The sequence below is a fragment of the Plasmopara halstedii genome (assembly GCF_900000015.1).
Source record: "Plasmopara halstedii genome assembly, contig: Scaffold_3120, whole genome shotgun sequence".
Taxonomy (NCBI): Eukaryota; Oomycota; class Peronosporomycetes; order Peronosporales; family Peronosporaceae; genus Plasmopara; species Plasmopara halstedii.
This window is the reverse complement of record NW_020190023.1, coordinates 719,584-740,412: the sequence shown is the minus strand read 5'-3', so window position 1 is coordinate 740,412 and position 20,829 is coordinate 719,584. Positions and strand designations below refer to the sequence as shown.

The following is a 20,829-nucleotide window of genomic DNA, read 5'->3' as shown; positions in this document are numbered from 1 at the left end:
AATACGTCGTTGTGCTGTAAATAGGGCTTAAGAACTTCCGGAAGGCATTGACTTTATGTCAAGTAATCCCTGGAAGATTTCTTATCTACTTTGGGCTATGGAGGTGCCAAGACTGTCGCAGCATAAAAAACAAGATCAATCTGGTCAAGCAAATGCCCAAATATGCATTTAAGCTGAAAACTATGGACAAGGCGGAATTCAAATTATGGTAAGCAATTAACCGTGACAGGCCAGCTAAAACACTTATGACTAAGCAGATTCGCTACATCAGGCGACTAGGTCAACAACATGCCAATCGTGCACACCAAAATTGAAGTTGTCGTAAACGCAGTCGCCCGTAACGAAAGTGTGTTGATTGGCGATATGCTCGAAGCTGTACCAATCATGGATGTTACAGTGACAACACAGCTGTTACGTTCTTGGAGAATGCTGGATTGCAACATTGCTAGTGAGTTATTCGCATATTACGCTATCTGAAGAGTACACACCATATATATGTTGTCAGCCACGGCATTGATAACATCGCGGTGCAAGCATATGCAGATGGTGATTGGGTTAGCAAGAACGATGATACGCTCAGTTCAGGAACGTTTCGGAGCGTTTGTGTGTGATAGGCTAAACTTAGCCATTACATGAAGGTACCTTTTGTAAGCGTTGTGGAAAGTTATAACAGAGGATTTAAGTATGGTGCCTCCAAATGCAAACGTGTTTTTTATATGAAGTTATTAACATTCTGTGTTATAAAGAATGCTGGTTCATATTTGGGAATCTGTACTGGTGACGAGACCAACGTGTCTCTGTCTTGAGAATTGTCTGGCTTACGCCAGTCACTTTTACTGATTACTTTATACGCAAGTTTAAGCTCAAGCTTTTAAAGTTAGAGCTCTGTTTACCCAAGATCTTGTGTCAGTTGAATCTGAGGTTTAGCCTCAGTAAACCGTTGGATATAAATTAGGCACCCGAGGTTTTATCAGTAAAACCTCTAGGAGCCCAAGGGGTGTTTTGCATATAGCTAGGAACCATAACTCATTTAAGTTCAGTTGCAAATTTACCCTAAGGTATTGAGTCGTTCTTCTTCCCTCCAAGTCGATACTGTCCTTCTCCCTCCACGTTGGGAATCGCTTCCTCATCGCACAAGAGTGCGTGTTGTGTACAGCGCCCTCTAACATTGTGGCTTTCAAGCCGAAGCGCCAGCGAACCGCTGTACTTAGACTGAGCATATGGATCTCTGCCTATGCACTCAAGAAGACCTTTGGGCACGTGCGATGCTTAAGTACATGGGCCGTAAGCAAGTGTAAGGGCACAGGACTGGAGAGTCAACCAAAGGGCGATCACTCTGGACAACAACGCCCTATACCATGCTCAGACGAAGCATAAGGACATTTGAGACCTATTCATTTGCAAAAACATGCAAAGGATAATCTAGAGTATTGGCCACATCGACGCAAAGTGTCAGCTTGCGGATATCGTGACTAACGCAGTCGGAGCTTAGATGTTTACACTTATATGCGAGGCTGCCGGTATCATGACCTAACCTGAGTCGTCAAGCAGCAACATTAACGAAGAGGCAAATTGTTCAGATGTCACCGCCAATACTAAGTCGTCTTACTTTTTATTTGCTGTATGTAACTTTAACATGCATAAGATCTGCATTTGTTCGTAAGAAATTTAAACCTAGTGGTAAAGGTGTTAGTAGCTCCACACTATCGATTGACGATTCATCCCCTAAATTGCAGAGTCTAATTATATAATGTCCAGAGCTTACCTTCAGAGTCATTCATTTGATTGTTTAAAAGCAAAGTACTTCATGAAGTACAGCGAGGCTGCCGTAGCGCTTTTGCCCAGAGGAAGCTAAGCTAAGGTCACCGACCATACATTCTATACTAGAACCAGTACGAGTGTAGCGGATCGCAATCCGCTTACTCCATGGGTAACCGCAACCTTAACCCAAGGCAAATATACTCTTCCGTTCGAAATGATACTGTATTTCTTAGTTTAATTTGTGGCAGAGCCGCCTACATCTTAATGCATAGGTTTTAAAAGTAAAACCTAAGTAAAATGCAAAGACAACTCTACATCCCTAGGACCCTCTGCACCCATTCAGTGCTCATTGGTCGTTGTGTCTACGACACGAAAGACACCCAGCTTCACTGGTCCGAGAGCGTCCGCGGGCAGAGTCCTTCTTCGTCTTCTGTACGCGGTGCAACTTAGGACAACACATCCGCTGCTTGCGCACAACAAACCCTCGGCCACCGAGCCCCTCATACTTTGCTTGCCACGGATGCCAAATAACCCCGTCGAGGATATAAGGAAAATTGACTACGACTCGGATACTCTTTTCCAAGGATAGAAAGAAGAGGAAGGCGAGGTGCGCCAGCGGCGCGACGTGAGCCCCGCTCGAAACTTGCGGACACCGTGTCTATTATCCGACCTCTAGACTTAACCAGCAAAAAGCTCTTTGAGTACGCTTCTTGACACCTCGAGATATCCCATTGGATTGGTACCGCGCCCGACTTCGCGCGTAAAGACGATGCACTCCTGAAACCGCAATGTGGACAATTTCTGTGGTACTTATCCCGGGCAAATACGCAGCAGATGATGAAGAGAGCTATAAGCGATGATGCAGCGGCACCGGAAAGTTTTCCACCTGTATAACTTATAGCAGAGCCACTGGAAGTGGAGGCGCACGTAGAACGCCATCTTTGATTTGAGTTTGCCAAACCCAAACGCAACGCCGACTTCCTGCGTGTTGTCATCCTGCAACATATGGAATAGTCCATCACACCCCCGCGAGATATGTGGTATCTTACACGGGTGAGTCTACGACCACAGCGGCTCAGGGGCGTAGCTTTAGCTCAGCTCATAGTCATTAGGCTTTCGTTGCTATTGCCGAGAAGCGCGGGGCGTGCGACAACACGGAATTTCATGACCTTTCTGATCATAAACGTCCACGACGTCTGGGCAGTCGTGCCGAAGTGGCCCCTAAAACTCCCATGAGTTCTCGGAGTCGAGGTTTCCCCGTTACTTCACAAGATACTGGGTCTGACCCTGTCGACGACGTCGACCCACAAGACGTTCTACGTGATAATGGACACAACCGTTCTCGACGAGAAGCGTCAGCGGCGGACGATGATGATTAAATCCATTGCCGTCTGGTGACTCGCGATGCTTCTCGAGCTCTTGAGGACAAGGTCCTTCGCCATTAAAACTCTGATGGTCATAATGCTGAGGTCGCAAACCGCTGAGCAGAAGACCCGAGAGCTTGGAGCACTTTGTGCACCGACTGCCTAACGTTGGGGACTTTCGCAATCTGTCGAAGCGGCTCCTTGCCGTCAAGAAGACGAATGCATTGGATCGTGCAACGGTGGAGCGCCTGGCGCCGTTAGAGATGGACTCGTTGCACTTCGTGCTCAAAACCAGTTGAGAGCTGGCTCAGCTTTTGTGTGATCGAGCGCCTGTGGGCGCCGCTCAGGCACCAACGCTTCCGCATTCACTAGCACTGTACAGCATAAGCAAGCCCACATAAAACACCGGGTGGGTGCGCATTCGTTTTGGAAGGTTTAGCCTATACGCAAGGCCCTGCTTGGCCACGACCGTAAAAGGTCCGATCTATCGTGAACGCTATGTCTTAAAGACAGCAGAGACGGCATGTGTAGGTAGGTTTTAGGCCCAGGTCTCCAACCACAAAGATGTCAAAATTTCTTCTGACTGCATTTTTTTTCTGCATGTCTTGGCTTTCAGCCATCGCATCGTGAACCGAGTCGTAAGACACTCGATCTTTACGAACAGTGTAGGGGCTGTCATCATCAAGCCGCTCTGCCATTCCTCTCCCAACGAGGTCCTGAGCCATGGGATGGCGGCTTCAACAAGACGCGAGGATGAACGAGCCCATTAACGTAGAACGGCGTGAAGCCGGTTGACGCATGCACGGCATTGATCAGAGCGAACTCTAATTTTAGCAGCATGGTGCTCCAGTGCCTCGGAGTCTTAGCACAGACGCTGCGAAGGACGTCCCCAACGAGGCGATTCACGCGCTCAGTTTGACCATCGGTCTGCGGATAGTCCGCTGTATACATAGTCAACTTGGTGCCCAAGTACCTGGAAGATTGTCGACCAAAACGTTCCGATGAAGCGTGGGTACCTTTCAGAGAAAATTAGCTCCGGGAGACCATGCTGTCGAGACACGATCCACAAACAGCGTCGCTGTATCGACACCGTCGATGGTGTCCGGCACCGCCGCAAGGTGAGCCGTCTTACTCAAACGGTCGACGAAGACCACGACACCCGTGATGACCGTCAAATCCTTCGACAAACCAAACACAACGACCATACTCATGGACTGCCAACATCCCGAGGGTACCGTCAAACTGGCCAGCGGCGCCGTCGCATTTAAGCAGTGTTTTACCCTTTGATACGTCTCACACGTGCTCGTCCATTCGTACAGCTTGGGCCACCAGTAGTAACAAATCACAGAGTTGCACGTCTTCTCACGACCGAGATGACCACTGAGTGGGGTGTCGTGGGCCTCACAGAGGATACGGTACTTCAAATTCCCATCGTGAGGAAGTACAATTCGTGGCGTATCCGTCGAGTCGGTGCTGTAATACCGCAATCATTTTCTCAGCGAATTTCGGAGCAATCGAGCGCGCAGTCGCGGCGAAAACTTCGTGTTCGAGTTTCCAAACTACTTACTCCCGAGGGCCCGTAGCAGCGCTAAGGACATATCATCACCCGCGTATGCGGCGCGATCAAATCCGATAGTGACAGCGTCACCGTCATGACATGAGCAAGCTCATAGTCCGGTATGCGTAACAACGCAAAAGCCAGAGCATTTTGCTTTCCTGGCTAATACTTCACGTCGAAGTTCTATTCTGCGAAGAAGGAAGGCACCTGGCTTCTGCGAGAGGTGAGGAGACTGAGTCGCGGTGCGTAGTGACGCATGATCTGTGTAGAATACAAAGGCTTGAAGCCAAGCAGGCGCACCCTGAACTTGAGAAGTGCATACTTTATCGCAAGTATTTTTTATTCGCGAAAGCGGAAGCTCTTTTCTGCAGCCTTGAGCTGGCAAAATTTTATTGCTATCACCCGATCTCGCCCCTCGGCGTCTGCTCGTAGCATTGCACAGCCGACGGCAATGTCCGAAGCGTCATAGATGACACTGAAAGGACGATCAGGGTAACGCCAGTATTGGTGCATGATTAAATATTTCTTCGACTCTGTAAAAAGCTTCCCGATGCTCGGTGTCCTAATCCCATTCCACATCCTTCTTAAGACGATTCGACAATGGCCGTGCCATTTCTGCGTAGTTCTCGCTACACTTGTGCAAGAAGTTGGCGAAGCCAAGCCACTTGCGCAAGTCCTTTTGGTTCTTTGGAACCGGCAAGTCCACCATTGCCTTTACCTTGGCGGGATCTGCTCGAAGGCCACGTTTGCTCGATGAAGCACCCTAAAAAGGAATTTCTTCGCCGCCAATGATGCACTTGTCGGCATTATCATACAGCTTATTCGTGCGCATAGACTCGAGCACCGCTCTTAAATGGACGATGTGGTTCTCTTCATCCGTCTTCCCGTGCTCTGCACGACTGTGGACAAAGATGTCGTTGAAGTATGTCTCTGCATACGGCCGGTGGGGCCTGAACAATTGCGTCACAAGATAAATGGCTGCTGCTCTTAAGCCGTCCCCGAAGCATGCCGCTCAGAGCACTCACCGCTGTCAGCGGAATATCACTCACTCTCATGAGAAATTGGTGATACCCATCGATCAAGTCGAGTGCACTTTGTTCATCCAACCATGTTGTTTTGGAGAACATCCTTCCTAAGAATCGACTTCTATACCGGAACGGTTATAGCTTTGAGCGTATTATAAGCGTGAACGATACACCACTTGCCGTTCGGCCTTCAAACACAAAACGTGGGTGTAGAATGAGAAGACTTTCTCTCACGCACCATTCCTGCGTCTTGCTTTGCACGGAAGAAGATGTTAATGACGTCACACTGCTCCTTGACCCATTGGCGTGTTACGCAGTATTTAGTTCCCGGAACCAGGTCAATCCCATGATGCACACCTCGGAACTGAGGTCGGACCGACGGCGGATCTTTGAAGACGAAGTCTTAATATTCCTTCACCAAAAGACAGTCTGGATCCGAGGGACTTCCACGATCGAAGATCCACTTCGTGCGTGTAGCACCCTATTGGGGTCATGTAGAACAACTTCATCCAGAAGCGACGACGAGTTGGTCGCTGGTTCAAACCCAACTGGGAGAGCACTCAATGAGTCATGCATTACATATGGTATGTGTCTTCGAATCGTCTAAATTTACATCTTAAGTGTTTTCTGAGCTTCCACACGAATTGCGTACGTCGGCATGGCAATTTGTTGCATCTTTTTAGTATGTGTATTCTTCAGTGCAGGTCACTGTTATTATAAGACTTATTTTGGACAAATCAGAATCAGAAAGAGTGGTTGATGAACAGTCATTTGGCTATTTTGCTTTGTTGTTTATTTTAAGATATAGCTTCATGTGCTTACTTGTTGCGATCAATGTGGATTACTAAATAAAGCAAGCCGTATTGGACAAGAAACAACCACAAGAATATTCTCTATGGTGTTTTTACCCGATTGCTAAATAAAACACACACAATTAAACTCTTCAGCAGCTTGATAGACAGGTACTAAGACGTCGTTGATGCCGTACGAACATAGCTCATTTTTTGCTGACATGAGTAATGTGCTTGCAAACTAGTGATGTTTCCCGACTGGATTTAGGGCGGTTAAAATAATGAATGATATATCCGAACGAGATATTGAAATGCTGCAAACAGGTCCATTTAAGAGGCATAAGCTGAACTTATTGCTCATGTTTGCGTGTACAATTGTGTTAATGTATTGGCAGAATAGTATGCTTTGAAGTGTGCGCTTCTGCTATAGCTCAGATGGTAGAGCGTGCGGCTGTTAACCTCAAGATCGCTGGTTCAAACCCAGCTTGGAGAGGACTGAATGCGTCAAGCAAAAAATATAAAATTTTTAAAAATAACTTCACGTGCTGCACTTGGTGCGATCAATGTGGGTTACTAATTAAAGCAAGTCGTAATGGACAAGAAACAACCACAAAAATATTCTTTATGGTGTTCTCGTCCGATTATTAATTAACGTACACACAATTACAGCAGCTTGATAGGTAGGCACTTAAACGTCATTGATGCCGTACGAACATGGTACACTTTTTGCTGACATGAGTGATGTACTTGCAAACTAGTGATGTTTCCCGGCTGGGTTTAGAGCGGTTAAGACATTGCATGTTATATCCGGACAAGAATATTTATTTTCCGGTCGTAAAATAACCACTTCGGCTAAGTCGCCTGCCTTCAAGGCTCCATAGAACGATTGGAAGGACATCTTGTCAAGCTTACGATGATCATCCACCGCAGGAATAGCCTCGAGGGTGGCGTCGCCGACTCCCTCTCCCGTCATACGTTGACGAGGGTGTATAGCTGTGCGCTATCGTCTGCAGTAGGCTTATCCTGCGTCAGGTTCGACGCCCGGCGAGTTGCAACTAGCATACAGCGTCGCCGTTACCTCTCCACAGAGGTTTTACGTCCCCGGTGAGACCAGTGGGAACACGCACTCAGTGTTATCCAGTGTCCCCACTCCCTGCTCCTCCGGACCTTGATGTTATCAACAACATCTACAAAAAGCTGCTAGTTCCACAGTCTTTGCCTGGTGGATAACGTGCAACTCCACGCGCATCGGAGGGGCTTTGCCCAAAATGCCTCGGACCTCGTCCAACCATGCCACACGCATGCGTAGCATGCAGCGACTGTTTTGGTACTTGAGCAGCGCTCAGTGGTTTACATGCCACTCCGCGTGTATCACTAGGACCTCGCCCTCGATGCCTTGATCCCTGGGCGACCATGCTACGCATAGCATGCAGAGACTGCTCCGATACTTAAACAGCGCTCAGTGGGTTACGTGCCACTCCACCTTCAGCCCGCGAGCCATGCTCGGGACTCCTGTCCGATACATCTTCGGTGTTCGACAACTCGGATACTCCGATCTCCAGCACGTTGATCGTTCTAATACAGTGCCCGCGCCAAGAGCGTTTTTGCCTTCTAACAAAGGCGGGTTCATGACTCACCAAAACTCCTCCAGGAGACGTGCACATAGCGCCAAAGGCTTTCGACCTCCAATCGATCTATGGTTCATGGAATCATAATTATGACATACCAAGGATGAGGTCACACCATGAATTCAACTAAGCAGCGTTTCACGCTATTTAAGTCAAGAAACTGGACACCGAGGCCCCCAGGGACCCTCGGCACCGTGACACATGTCCCCGTCGCTAAGCAAATAGTGACGATGTCAAACAACCGCGTTTTCAGCGCCTCAGCATACGGCTGACTTTCTTCTAACGTGGATCGACGAGCATAATTGCCCCGTTGCCGACTTAGATCTTTCGTGGCGTCTCAAAGCCCTTTATGATCGCTTTCACGATCAGCAAGCCCGGCTTGCATATATATTTCATGTTCAAGAGCACAAAGCTTTTCGGGACTGCGCCCTGCTGACCTCTACATTTTTAGGCTCAACAGTACTCAATTCTTCCCCAGTAGGGCGTCCCGCGTCTACTGGGTGCAGTTGTTTCCCCGCGACGAACCAGAAGACTGGTGAGAAGCGGGATGTCGGTTAGATAAATCTTGACAGACCTTGCGCAGGGACAACCAATCCAAAGGTGACAAGTGTCTCCACAGACAGAACACTGTCGGGTATTGAAACGCCGCCCGGTAGCTTGAAGCTTCACCTTCTCTTTCTCATCATAGCTGAGATCCATCGGCCAAGGCCCGCTCGACGAGCTGCTAAGGTATGCATTCCAACCAAGTCGTGCCGACTTAAAGTTGAACTCGGCATTCAATGCCACATTCACCGCTTCTTCAAAGGAAGACGGATGCGAACGGAAGACTTCCATTCTGGCCACGCCAGCGCAGAGGACCTCCATAAAGACGGTAACTGTGACTGCCTCGGGGAGGGTTGGCTGCCATCCCGGCAATGAGAGTACGCAACTATTGGACAAAGTCGAGTAGTTCCTTTTGTCTGTCGGGTGGCAAGTATACGTGATTGCACGCAATATGCCTGGATAAGCGGCGAGAACACTCGTAAAGCTGCAGCTTCATCTTCGTCCAGGAGGAAATTGCGGCTTCAACAGAAGTGCCAAATGTCAGTGGCCATTTTCGTGCTCGACCACCGAGCATGCGCCACGCGCTAATGCTTGATCTGGAGCATGGCGGATGCCATAGCCATCTCGGTCTCTCTAACCCCAAGCATAAGATTCTCTCCATTCTTGCATTCGAAGGTCTTAGCGCTCTCCATGAACGGCTTGGATCGGGAAGAGTCGTCCATGGCGTCACGGACGCAGTCGACACCGACATCTTCTGCTTTGAGTGCTCTAGCAGAGCATTTTCATAGCTCGAAAAAGCCTCTAAGCGCGCTCTGATCGCTTCAGGTCCTTGTGAAGCGAGGTGTTGCATGCCCTCTGAGCCGAACAGAGACATCAGCTTTTTATGCCCGTCCTGAATACCCTAAGGCAAATAGGAGAACTGCTTCATCCTCACAAATGGTCAGTCGTGACGACTTAGCTGTAGATTGACTACAAGTGCTACCAAGTGCAGTGGGGCTTCCGAAGCTCTTTGCTTAGAGGGAGCTAAGCCAGGGTCACCGACCAAACGGTCTATACTAGAACCAGTATGAGTGTAGCGGATCGCAATCCGCTTACTCCAAGAATAACCATAACCTTAACCCAAGGCAAATGTACTCTTCCGTTTGAAATTAAAACTGTATTTCTTTGTTTTATCTGCGGCAAAGCAGCCAATATCTAAACATATAGGTATACCTAACTAAATAGTAAAACCTAACTGAAATACATACATACTGTCAGTCTAGCCACGTAGTGGCTTCTGGTTAAAGTGTGGCCGCACCATTGTGTTGTCACACAATCTTGTGTGATCCACCCCTATCTACCAGGGTACGTGTACCCTGTTACACGAAGCGAATATGAAAAAGTAATCACGGTCGGATACATAGAACATAGTTTGCTCACGCGCTGGAAGCACGGTTGGTTGACGTCGTCACTGTTCGCTTAGCGACGAGGACATGTGTCACCGTTCCGAGGATCCCTGTGGACCTCGGTGTCCGGTTTCTTGACTTTGATAGGGTGGAACGCGGCTTAGTCTTTGACTTGGATACAAAGTATGACCTCATCCTTGATATGGCATAATTGGAACACTCATGAGCCATGAATCGATTGGAGGTTGAAGATCTCAGGCGCTACATGCACGCCTCCTGGGGGAGTTTATGTGAATCATGAACCCACTGCTGTTAGAAGGCAAAAACGCTATTGGAGCGGGCACTGGATCAGGACGGTCAACGTGCTGGAGATCGGAAGAATCCGAGTTGTCTAACACCGAAGGTGTATCGGACCAGAGTCTTGAGCATGGCTCGCGAGCTGAACGTGGAGTGGCACGTGACCCACAGAACGCTGCTTAAGTATCGAAGCAGTCGCTGCATGCCACGAGTGGCATGGTCGGGCGAGGTCCGAGGTATCAAGAGTATGGCCCTTCTGATGCGCGTGAAGTTGCACGTTATCAACTGGGCAAAGACTGTGGAACTAGTAGCTCTTCATCGGATGTTGTTAATATCATCAAGGATCCGATGGAGCAGGAAATGGGGACACTGGTCAACGCTGAGTGCGTGTTCCCACTGGTCTCACCGAGACGTAAAACCTCTATAGAGAGGAGACGGCGATGCTGTATGATATCTGTAAGACGCAGGGCGTCGACCTTGACCCAGAGTGTGCCTACCGTAGACGATAGCGCACAACTATATACCTGACAACGGTTTGACGGGGGAGGAAGACGGCAACGTCACCATCGAGGCTATTCACGCGGTAGATGCTCTTTTTGAGCTGGACGAGATATCCTTTAAAAAGTTTAGCGGTGCCTTGTAGGTGGGTGATTTGTCCGAGGTCGTCATCAAACGACCAAACGAGGAGATTTAATCGTCGATGCTTCTGGGTGAAGTTGTCCTGGAGTCAATAATGAGGGTGCTGATCGCACAAAGTGGATCGGCGATCCTAAGGGATCCCTCGGATCTGTACTATCGTTTGGTGAAGGAATTGCAAGACGTCGTCCATAAAAACACGCAGTCAGCCCTACTTCTGGACCGAGGTGTGCGTCATGAGATCGACCGGATTCCGTAAAACAAATACTGCGTAACACACCAATGGGTCAAGGAGCATTGTGACGTCATTGACGCCTTCTTCCATGCGAAGCACGACGCAGGAATGGTGTGTGACAGCAAGTCTCCCCAATTGACACCCACGTTTGTGTTTGGAGGCCAAACGGCAAGTGGCGTATTGTTCACGCTTATAAAAAGCACAACACTGCCACCATTCCGGCACAGACGCCGAATCCAAGTAAGATTGTCCCCCAGAACAACATATGCTGGGATGTACAAAGTACAGTGCACTTGACTCGGGCGATGAGTATTACCATTTGCGCATGGGAACGACTTTTATTCCGCTGATAGCGGTGAGTGATCCAAACACGCTCTGGGAGTGTCTGATGGTACCCCAACGGTTGTTAAATGCACCAGCAACATTTAATTGTCTTATGACGCAGTTGTTCAGGCCCCACCGGGTGCCTGCACAGTTATTCTTCGACGACATCTTCGTTCACAGTTGTACGAAGCACGTTGCGCCGATGAAGAGAACCACATCGTCCACTTAAGAGCGGTGCTCGAGCGCATACGCACGATTAAGCTGTATGATAATACAGACAAGTGCGTCTTCGGCGCCGAAGATAAACACTGTTCAGGGTGCTTAATTGGGAAGCGTGGCCTTCTAGCGGATTCCACTAAAGTCAAGACATTTGTGAAGTGGCCGGTCCCAAGGAGCCAAAAGGATTTGCACAAGTACTGCGTGAACTTCGCAGAAATGGCACGACCATTGTCGAATCTCCTTGAGAAGAATTCAAAATGCTGTTGAGACGCCGAACATCGGGAGGCTTTTTGCGGAGGCAAAGGCAGTCTCCTTCATGCACCAATACTGGCGTTGCCAGACCCCGATCGCTTTCTCAGAGTCGTCTGTGACGCTTCGGACACTGCCATCGGCTGTGCTTTGCTGCAAGCAGACGCCGTCGGGTGAGATCGGTTGATTGCATTCGAATCTCGCCGGCTCTAGGCTGCGGAGAAGAAGTTCCCAGTACATGACAAGGAGTTAATTGCTATGAAATATGCACTTGTCATGTTTAGGGTGTATCTGCTCTACACAGATCATGGGTCACTACGCATTGCGACATATTCGCCTCACCTCTCGCAAAGAATGGCCAGGTGGCTCTCCTACTTCGCAGAATATAACTTCGACGTGAAGTATAAGCCAGAAAAGCAGAATGCTTTGGCTGATTCGTTGTCACGCAGACCGGATTATTAGCTTGCTCATGTCACGGTGGTGACATCGTCAGTGACGGATTTGATCTCCGCCGCATACGCGGGTGATGATATATGGGTAGCGCTGCTACGGGCTCTCGGGAGCAAGGAGTTTATAATCTTGGACAATAAGTTGTCACCGCGACTGCGCGCTCGGTTGCACCGATATTTGTTGAATAACGAATTGCTGTATTATAGCACCGACTCGACAGATAGGCCACGAATTGTGGTTCTTCACGATGAGGAACTGAAATAAAGTATGCCCACTCAGTGTTCATCCCGGTCGTGAAAAGACGTACAGCTCTGTGAGTTGCCACTACTGGCGACCCAAGCTGTACAAATGGACGAGCACCTTTAGCGCAAGTGTGAGACGTGTCAGAGGGTGAAGCCCTCTTCGAATGCGGCGACGCCGCTGGCCAGTTTTCCGGTACCCTCCGAATATTGGCAGTCCATGAGTATGGACTTTGCGTTTGGCCTGCCGAAGGACTCGGCGGGCAACAAGGGTGTGGTGGTCTTGTGGACCGTTTGAGCATGATAGTTCATACGGCGGTGCCCCACACCATCGACGGTGTGGGTACAGCGATGCTGTTTGTGGATAATATCTCTCGACAACATGGACTCCTGGAGTCGATTGTCGCTGATTGAGACCCACACTTCGAAGGAAAAGGTTTGGCTTACAATCTTCAGGGTGCTGGGCACCAAGTTGACTATGTCAAAAGCGGACTTTTCGCAGACTGATGGTCAAACTGAGCGCGCTAATCGCGTCGTTGAAGACGTCATTCGCAGCGTCTACGCTGAGACGCCGAGGCGCTGGTGCGCCAAGCTACCACTCGTAGAATTCGCTCTGAATAATGCAGTGCATTCATCTATCGGTTTCACGCCGTTCTACGTGAACAGGCTTGTCAATCCTCTCGTCCCGCTGACACCGCCATCCCATGGCTCAATGCATGGTGAGGGAGGAGTAGCCGAACGGCTAGCCCCCCACTGTTCGTAAAAAAGTCGAGACGTCCTGTCTACCAGACTGAGTGTTCGCGATGCGATGGCTGAAAACCAAGATATGCAGAAAGAACATGCAGACGAAGGAGGCAGAAGAAATGTTGATAATTTTGAGTTTGGAGACCTGGTCTTAGTAAATACTAAAAACCTTCCAACACATGCAGTCTCTGCTGTCTTTAGGACAGAACTCCGTCGACGGTGTATTGGAGCTTTTAAGGTTGTGGCCAAGCGAGGCTTCGCGTATACACTAAACCTTTCAAAACGGATGCGCACCCAACCGATGTTCTATGTGGGCTTGCTTAAGCCGTACCTGGATCCGGCGCAAGTGAACGCGGATACGTTGGCGCAGGGGTGGCGCCCGAAAGCGGTCGGCCACCCAGAAACCAAACTAGCAGCTAATTTTGAGCACGGAGTTCAACTCTCTCTATCTTCAGCAGTGTCAGGCGCTTCACCGTCGCACAATACGATGCATTTGCCTTCTCGACGGCTAGAAGCCGCTCCGACAGAGCGCGATGGTCCTCAACGTGAGGCAGTCGGTGCAAAAGTGCTCCAAGCTCTCGGGGTCTTTCGCACAGCGGTAAGCGACTCCAGCATGATGGTCAGCTAAGTTCTGATCGCGACAGACCTCGTCCTCAAGATCTCAAAGAGCATCGCGAGTCACCGGACGGCGATCAACCAAGTCGTCATCGTCCGCCGCCGACTCATCTCGACGAGAATGGTTGTGTCCACAATCACGTGGAACGTCTTGTGGGTCGACCTCGTCGACAGGGTCAGACTCAGTATCTTGTGAAGTGGCGGGGTACCTCAACTCGTGGGAGTTTTAAGTGCCACTTCGGCAAGACTGCCCGGATGATCTGAGCTAGAGCTATGACCCTGAACTGCTGTGGTCGTAGACTCACCCGTGTGAGATACCACAGGGCTCGCGGGAATATGATAGACTATTCTATATGTTGCAGGGCGACAACACGCAGGAAGTCGGCGTTGCGCTTGAGTTTGGGAAACTCAAATCAAAGACGGCGTTTTACGTGCACGTCCACTTCCACGTGGCTCCGCTGTAAGTTAGACAGGAGGAAAACTTTCCGGTGCCGCTGCACCATCGCTTATAGCGCTCTTTATCATTCTCAGCGATTTTGCCAGGGGTAAGTACCACAGGAATTGTCCGCATTGCGGGTACAGGAGCGCTTCCTCTTTGAGTGCGAAGTCGATCGCGGTACCTATCCAATGGGATTTCTTGAGTTTGTAAGTAACGAGCTCAGACAGCTTTTCGTTGGTCAAACTCATATTATGTAGTTACCAATAGCTAGACCACTTAGACGCCCAATGATCTCGCGATCGTGTGCTCCGCTTCTGTAGCCGGATTCGCCGAGCGGAAGCCGTATTCCACACGAGGGTCTAGGATCGACCGTGGATGCGCGCGCATAGCCGCCCTGCGGGCGGATTCCAGCTGTATTTTCTGTGCCTCCTCGAGGAGATTGGTAATGATACCACTTCCCTCGGAAGTCGAGCAGTTGGGAAACGGACACGGTGTCCGCAAGGATCGAGCATGGCTCACATCGCGACGCTGGCGCACCTCGCCTTCCTTTTCTTCCCATCCTGGTAAAGGAGTATCTGACTCGTAGTCGCCTTCCTTCAGATCCTCGACGAGGTAATCCGTCGCCCGTGGTGAGCGCGGAGCGTGGTACTCGGTTGCCGAGGGCTTCGGGTGCGCTTCCCTTGAAGCCACGGACGTGCTGTCCGAAGTTGCACCGCGTACAGGAGACGAAAGAGGGCTCTGCCCGCGGACGCTCTCGGACCAGAGAGACCGGGTATCTTTCGTGTCCTAGACACAAAGATCATTGAGCATAGAATGCGTGCAGAAGATCCTGGGGGTGTAGAGGTGTCTTCGACACGCGAGCCTCGTACCTGGCGACTACTTTATGTGAATTGTGAGTGCTCACAATTTTGTTGGGGGAGAGTAAAACGGGTTTTCACGTACCCGATATATAGGGGTGGGTCACACAAGATGGCCTGACCACACAATGGTGTGACCACGACCGCACAATGGTGTGGCTACACCTTAACAAGAAGTCACTACGTAGCTGGACTGCCAGTAGTTATGCAGTTTAATTAGGTTTTACTATCAAATCGGGAAACCTATAGATTTAGGTACAGATAGACGGCTTTTCTGCACATCAAACAACGAAGTACAGCTAACATTTTTAACGAAAGAGTCTATATTCGCCCTGGGTTAAGATTGTGGTTACTCTTGGAGTAAGCGGGCTGCGATCCGCCACACTCGCACTGGTTCCAACTATAGAACGAAGGTCACCGACCTATATCTTCAAAGCGAAAGAGCAACGGCAGCCCCGCTGCAGATTCCATGACCTACAATGCCCCTTCTTCGGATAGAGAATTTTCTTTCCCCCTGGTCCTCAGAGACCGAAAGATTAACATTTGTATTCACATGATTTTTTCTGTTACTCCACCGACATCCAGTTGGGGTGCTCCAGGATGTGTCACACTACACACTAGCATATTCTGAGAGCTAGCGAGCGCTTTCAGGCGAACAGTTACCGCCTCGGGGAATTTGGTCTCCAAATCCATGATCGGGACCAGCGATAGATGTGAGTTGATCAAGACCAAGCTGATTTTGTATATTTATGTTTCATAGTCGCGAAACCATTTTCGGAATTTGTTCATTTTGAGCACAGGTTACACTACGTACCCCGTAACACCTCCTTGCATAGTCTCTCGGTTTAAGGTCCGAGATTTGCTGCAACGCCTTGATAAGGAAAATAGCGCGCATGTAGTCGACCCACGTTACATAGTTGTCGCAGTTAGGTGTGTCGATCGCATTTCATGCATCGAGATTATGGTTGTTGGGCTCATAGTTTACAACAGTGATATAATGGCGAAGCGGAGGCACGCTAAAGGTTTGCGCGAGGGCCGCGAAAAGGCACTGCGAAACAAAAGGAGGATACGAAGTAATTGATATATCGCCTTGCATCGAATGACGTCACAACTTTTCGCGAGTTCGTTTGTAAACATTATAAGCTGCAGGTAATGGTTATTTTTGATTCAAAGACCCCTGGACTTTGCATAAAATGACTGCGTCGACGGATGTGGAAAACATCAGCGGCGTTTGCATAGGATAGCGGCTTTGCTTTTTGCTTTTTGCTTTTCCAGGCTAAAACTTGTTTGTAGCCGTAATTGTTGAGGAGGTAGTCGAATTGTAATTCCCGCGAATTTGCAATGTCGGAGAGACCGATCGGCCAATAAGCAGTGTATAAAAAGGTGGCGAGTGGCGGACAATGCAAAGTTCACTGTGGTGCTAGGTGCTACTGATAAGCTGTAGCCGCTCTATATACAGCCGAGATGAACTGCAAAGTACTGAAGCATTGTTGGTTCAGTGGAATTTCATACGGTGCTTTTAGACTTTGTAATTACAGCTTTTCAGGTTATCAAGCAGGTAAATTGCTTCTCAGCTCATGATCGCGGAAGCGACGAGGTAACGCATCGAAGCAAGACAACTTTGCGAAGATAAAGTTTCCGAACTGTTACAGACCAAGAGGCATCAAGCATTTACTTTAAGGAGAGACACAGCCTACTACACAACCATGTGCGACTCAACATTGAATGATGCCTGTAGATCGAAATAGGTTTTGCGTCCAATGAAGGTGCAATGGTCAGTTTCATGCATGAGCGGTGACTTTCGTAAGCGATGTGCGCTCATCAATCAAAGAAAGTAAGACCTGACAAAGCCTCGGTCTGAATTGTCGTGGTCATGATCGCTTCCAGATTCGCGCTGATTGCTCCTCTGATTTGACCATAAAGCAATGTTTGGCATTCTCCTCAAAGTAAATCTCGTCACTTGGGCAATGGTAGCCGCACTTTTCATAAAATCCCTCACTTTCGTACTGCGATGATAGCACAAAGAGATCTATTCGCACATATGCTTCTCGATAGCCTCCATGAGTTGCGCACCGAACTTCTCGCCACGGTATTCTGAAAGCACTGCCACCCGTCCAAATTTAGCCTTACAACTAAGTTCATCCAGCAGACAGCGAGCCACTGCTAAGTAAACGCCCGTTGCAGAATCTTTTCCAGAAAATAGATAATGGTTTGCAAGTTCCACTGCTTCGGGAAATTCCTTGCTCTTCGGCAAAGGCGCGACGGCGCAAAGAAATCACCGTTGCATCTCATCTGATGTCGCTACGGGGGTCATAGCTCGTCCAAGACATTTATACCGGTATTGGTACATATTCACCAAATGGAAAATTTTAAATTCTCCGAGGGTCAGCTGCTCGGTTTCAAGTTAAGATTGATATCGTAACCGGCATCGCAACAGTTCAATGACGCGTTATCTAACACCTCGTCGTTTTAGTTTACACACGTTTACATGCGCTGATCAGAGAACAATCATACGAGCTCTAGAGGCATAACGATATTGTTGCGCTTCAACGGCAGTGGTTTGAGTTTACGTCCTCGACTAAAGTCAAAACAAGTCATCCTCTCGCGGAACACATTTAGAGCTCCAGCATACCACGACCAGGCCTGTCCATGTCTACCTCCTAGGGTATAAACAGCTTATTTAAGCACATTTATTACAACATATTGTTCCAGTTGAATTTTCAGCAACTTCAACCTTTTGCTCGAACAAAACCCCTCCGACGGCTTTACATCTTGGGTATATATCTTGATCTGGCATTATGTGAATATTTCTTAGTGCGTTCACATGCAAATCAGTTTAGTGCTGTCTTCAATTCACACTCGACTATGCGAAAGCAGATACCGATACTTATCCTCTCAGCATCCGGCTGTTCGGTTTCAACAACGCGATATTGGTTGCAACAAAAGTCCACTTAAATGAGCACCTCGATTCAGCAAAGGCACTTCCACTGTCCCTCCTTTGCAGTCTTCCGTCACCTTCGCAAGTGCACATCATTGTGCGTCTACTACTAGACTGTCTTTGCGGCCAAAAGCTCATGGTCTCTTTCCCTCTTTCTCAAAGGCCTTTCAATCGCGTGGAGCTGAGTGACATCGAACGTCGACGCTTTCACTTACAAGCCACTAATCTCTTGAGCAATGCGCTTTCCAATTATGAAGAGTTTGCACTCTTTCGACACCGCCAGGTAGATCGCCGCCGCTGGAAGCCTATTAAGAACCATGGCAACCTCACAGTGTACCGCGAGACACACACTTTCGCTGTCGGCCGCGCGCAAAGTATTGCTGACGACAAAATGTTTGTGCGGACCAAATCCACGACTTATGTCTCGCCATTGGGTCCACGCATCTCTGGTTTAAGTATCGGTTCCGATGAGCATGGAAAAGGCTTCAACTTGACGCCTGCCCAAAAGGCCTCTGAGTTGGAACTTCTCTCTGGATGGGGCCCTTCGGCCACAAAGGCTAGAGAGCATAAGAGGAGAGCCAAGAGCATATCATCCAGTGCGAAGGCTAACCCAAATACACGTTTTACACTCCTTGGAGTCGGCATAATTTCCGGTTCGCTCGACGACATCATGTATGGTGTGGCCGCTCCAGACCGTGCCAGTATGACCATTAAGATTGCTAACTTACACACTGATGTATTAGATGGAGATGTGCTCTCCTCGATCGAAGGTCCATCGCATCGCAGTCCATTTCGATTTCTCGGCATCAAATGGATGGTCAAATCAATGACTGGGGTCGCGGCTAAGCATAAACTCGCATCAACGAGGGACTTGGTATATCTCGAAGCGACGGGTGTGACTACACGGGGCGATGGCGTGAGAATTGGATATCAGATCGTACATTCGGTCAAGCTTGGGAGCTGCCCCGAGCTTTATGACTCACATGGCATCATTCGAGCACACTATGAAAGCATTCATATTTTTATAGAGCTCAATAGGAAGACGGTCGACGTGTTTTCGAGCTCCAGTGTTATACCTAATGGCAAACTTTCAGAATCCGCTATCTTGCAAAATTGTGCGAATTTACTTGTCCATTGCGAAAAGTCAATACAATGTTCACAGAACAAAAAGCTGGCGTGGCGACTGACCCGTAAGCCCGTTCAAAGCGATAAAATGGATAAAGCTCTACGCTGCAGTGTCTGCAACAAGACGTTTGGTCGCTTTCTTCGTCAGAGTAGTGAGTGCGAATTGTGCTTGGCTAAAATGTGCTCTAAATGCTGCATTGAACGGACTTTAGAACGTGTGGATGCAACAAGCGATAAGCAGCACGTAACCAAAGTAATTTCAAGCGGTATCGTCGAGCTTTGCACCAATTGTATTGCCACAAATATCGAAATAAGTGCATTGACGATTGCGCGAGAGGAAGTAATGAGTGGACGATTTGGCACCATTCTCGACGGAAACAAGCATTCAAGTGATTCAGTCACGACCATCAGCATTGAAGATATGCCACGTCACCAGGAGCGTCATCAGCGTCCATTGCAAAATTCAATTGAGACTTCACGATATTACGAGGACGAAATAAAATATCGTTTGGACTCAATTACAAGACAAAGACATTTTGAGTCTTCGCGATCACCTTCGTCTCACGAAGTCCTCATGAATAAGACTCGTCATGTAGGTGGACGAGGACATTCCGCCGAGGTGTGCACAGGAATACAGCAACGATTGGTGCCTCCAAGAGGCTCGCGCAGCCGGCACCAACCTGTGCATGAAGATTTAATTGTCAAAATTGACAATTTTGAAAGTGGTCATGGCTTACCAGAGGACTTGCCCTACTTGGATGACCTTTCTCAATACACTGTGAGTAAAGAGAGCATAAGCACAACCCCAAGCTCATCTGGCGGTAGCTTTGGAAACATCAATTTGGCTATGTCGCTATCATCGATCGACGGTCAAGAAAATTCAGAGATGGAAAGTATTCGGGACACATTCGACAGCTTCGGGGACCTCGTCAATATCCAGGACGACATGGACGATGTTGATGAAATGCTGGATACGCGGGATATGGAAGCAGTGAAGCGGGCATCTCAAATTCGTCACGAGATATGGCAGCAAATTGCCGACCTTCGTGACGCTGCTGAAAATACATACCAGCTCACAAAGGAAAGCACAGCAAAGCACATGAATCATGGTGGCTTCATTAAACCGCTATTGTATCCCGATGCGCTCTAATTACAATTTCTTAGGCTGAGAAAAGTTTCAACGTGTGATGGCTTAAACCTTCTTCATTTTGTAGATATATTTTTCATGGCTGTTTGCTACCAGACATATACAAAAGGAGTGTGTATGTTTTTAATCTGTAGGAGAATAATGTATACAAGGATCAATGTGAGATGTGTCTATTTCAAGCTGTCTGTAGTTTTGCTGGTCTCTAAACGGATCAAAATTCTTGGGTCCAGCCGAGTCAGGTCACTTTGATATCATGGATG

General features: G+C 48.6%; 1 protein-coding gene across 1 annotated transcript; it reads left to right on the top strand.

The window, feature by feature from the left end:
• Nucleotides 1-18,314: 18,314 nt before the first annotated feature.
• PHALS_07683 (FYVE-FINGER-CONTAINING RAB5 EFFECTOR PROTEIN RABENOSYN-5-RELATED) lies at nt 18,315-20,572 on the top strand (the record flags this gene model as incomplete). Its single annotated transcript, XM_024721193.1, has 4 exons — nt 18,315-18,394; nt 18,460-18,974; nt 19,041-19,574; nt 19,635-20,572. The coding sequence occupies 4 exons, from the start codon at nt 18,315-18,317 to the stop codon at nt 20,570-20,572; spliced, it is 2,067 nt and encodes a 688-aa protein (XP_024586317.1).
• Between the last annotated feature and the right edge of the window lie 257 nt (nt 20,573-20,829).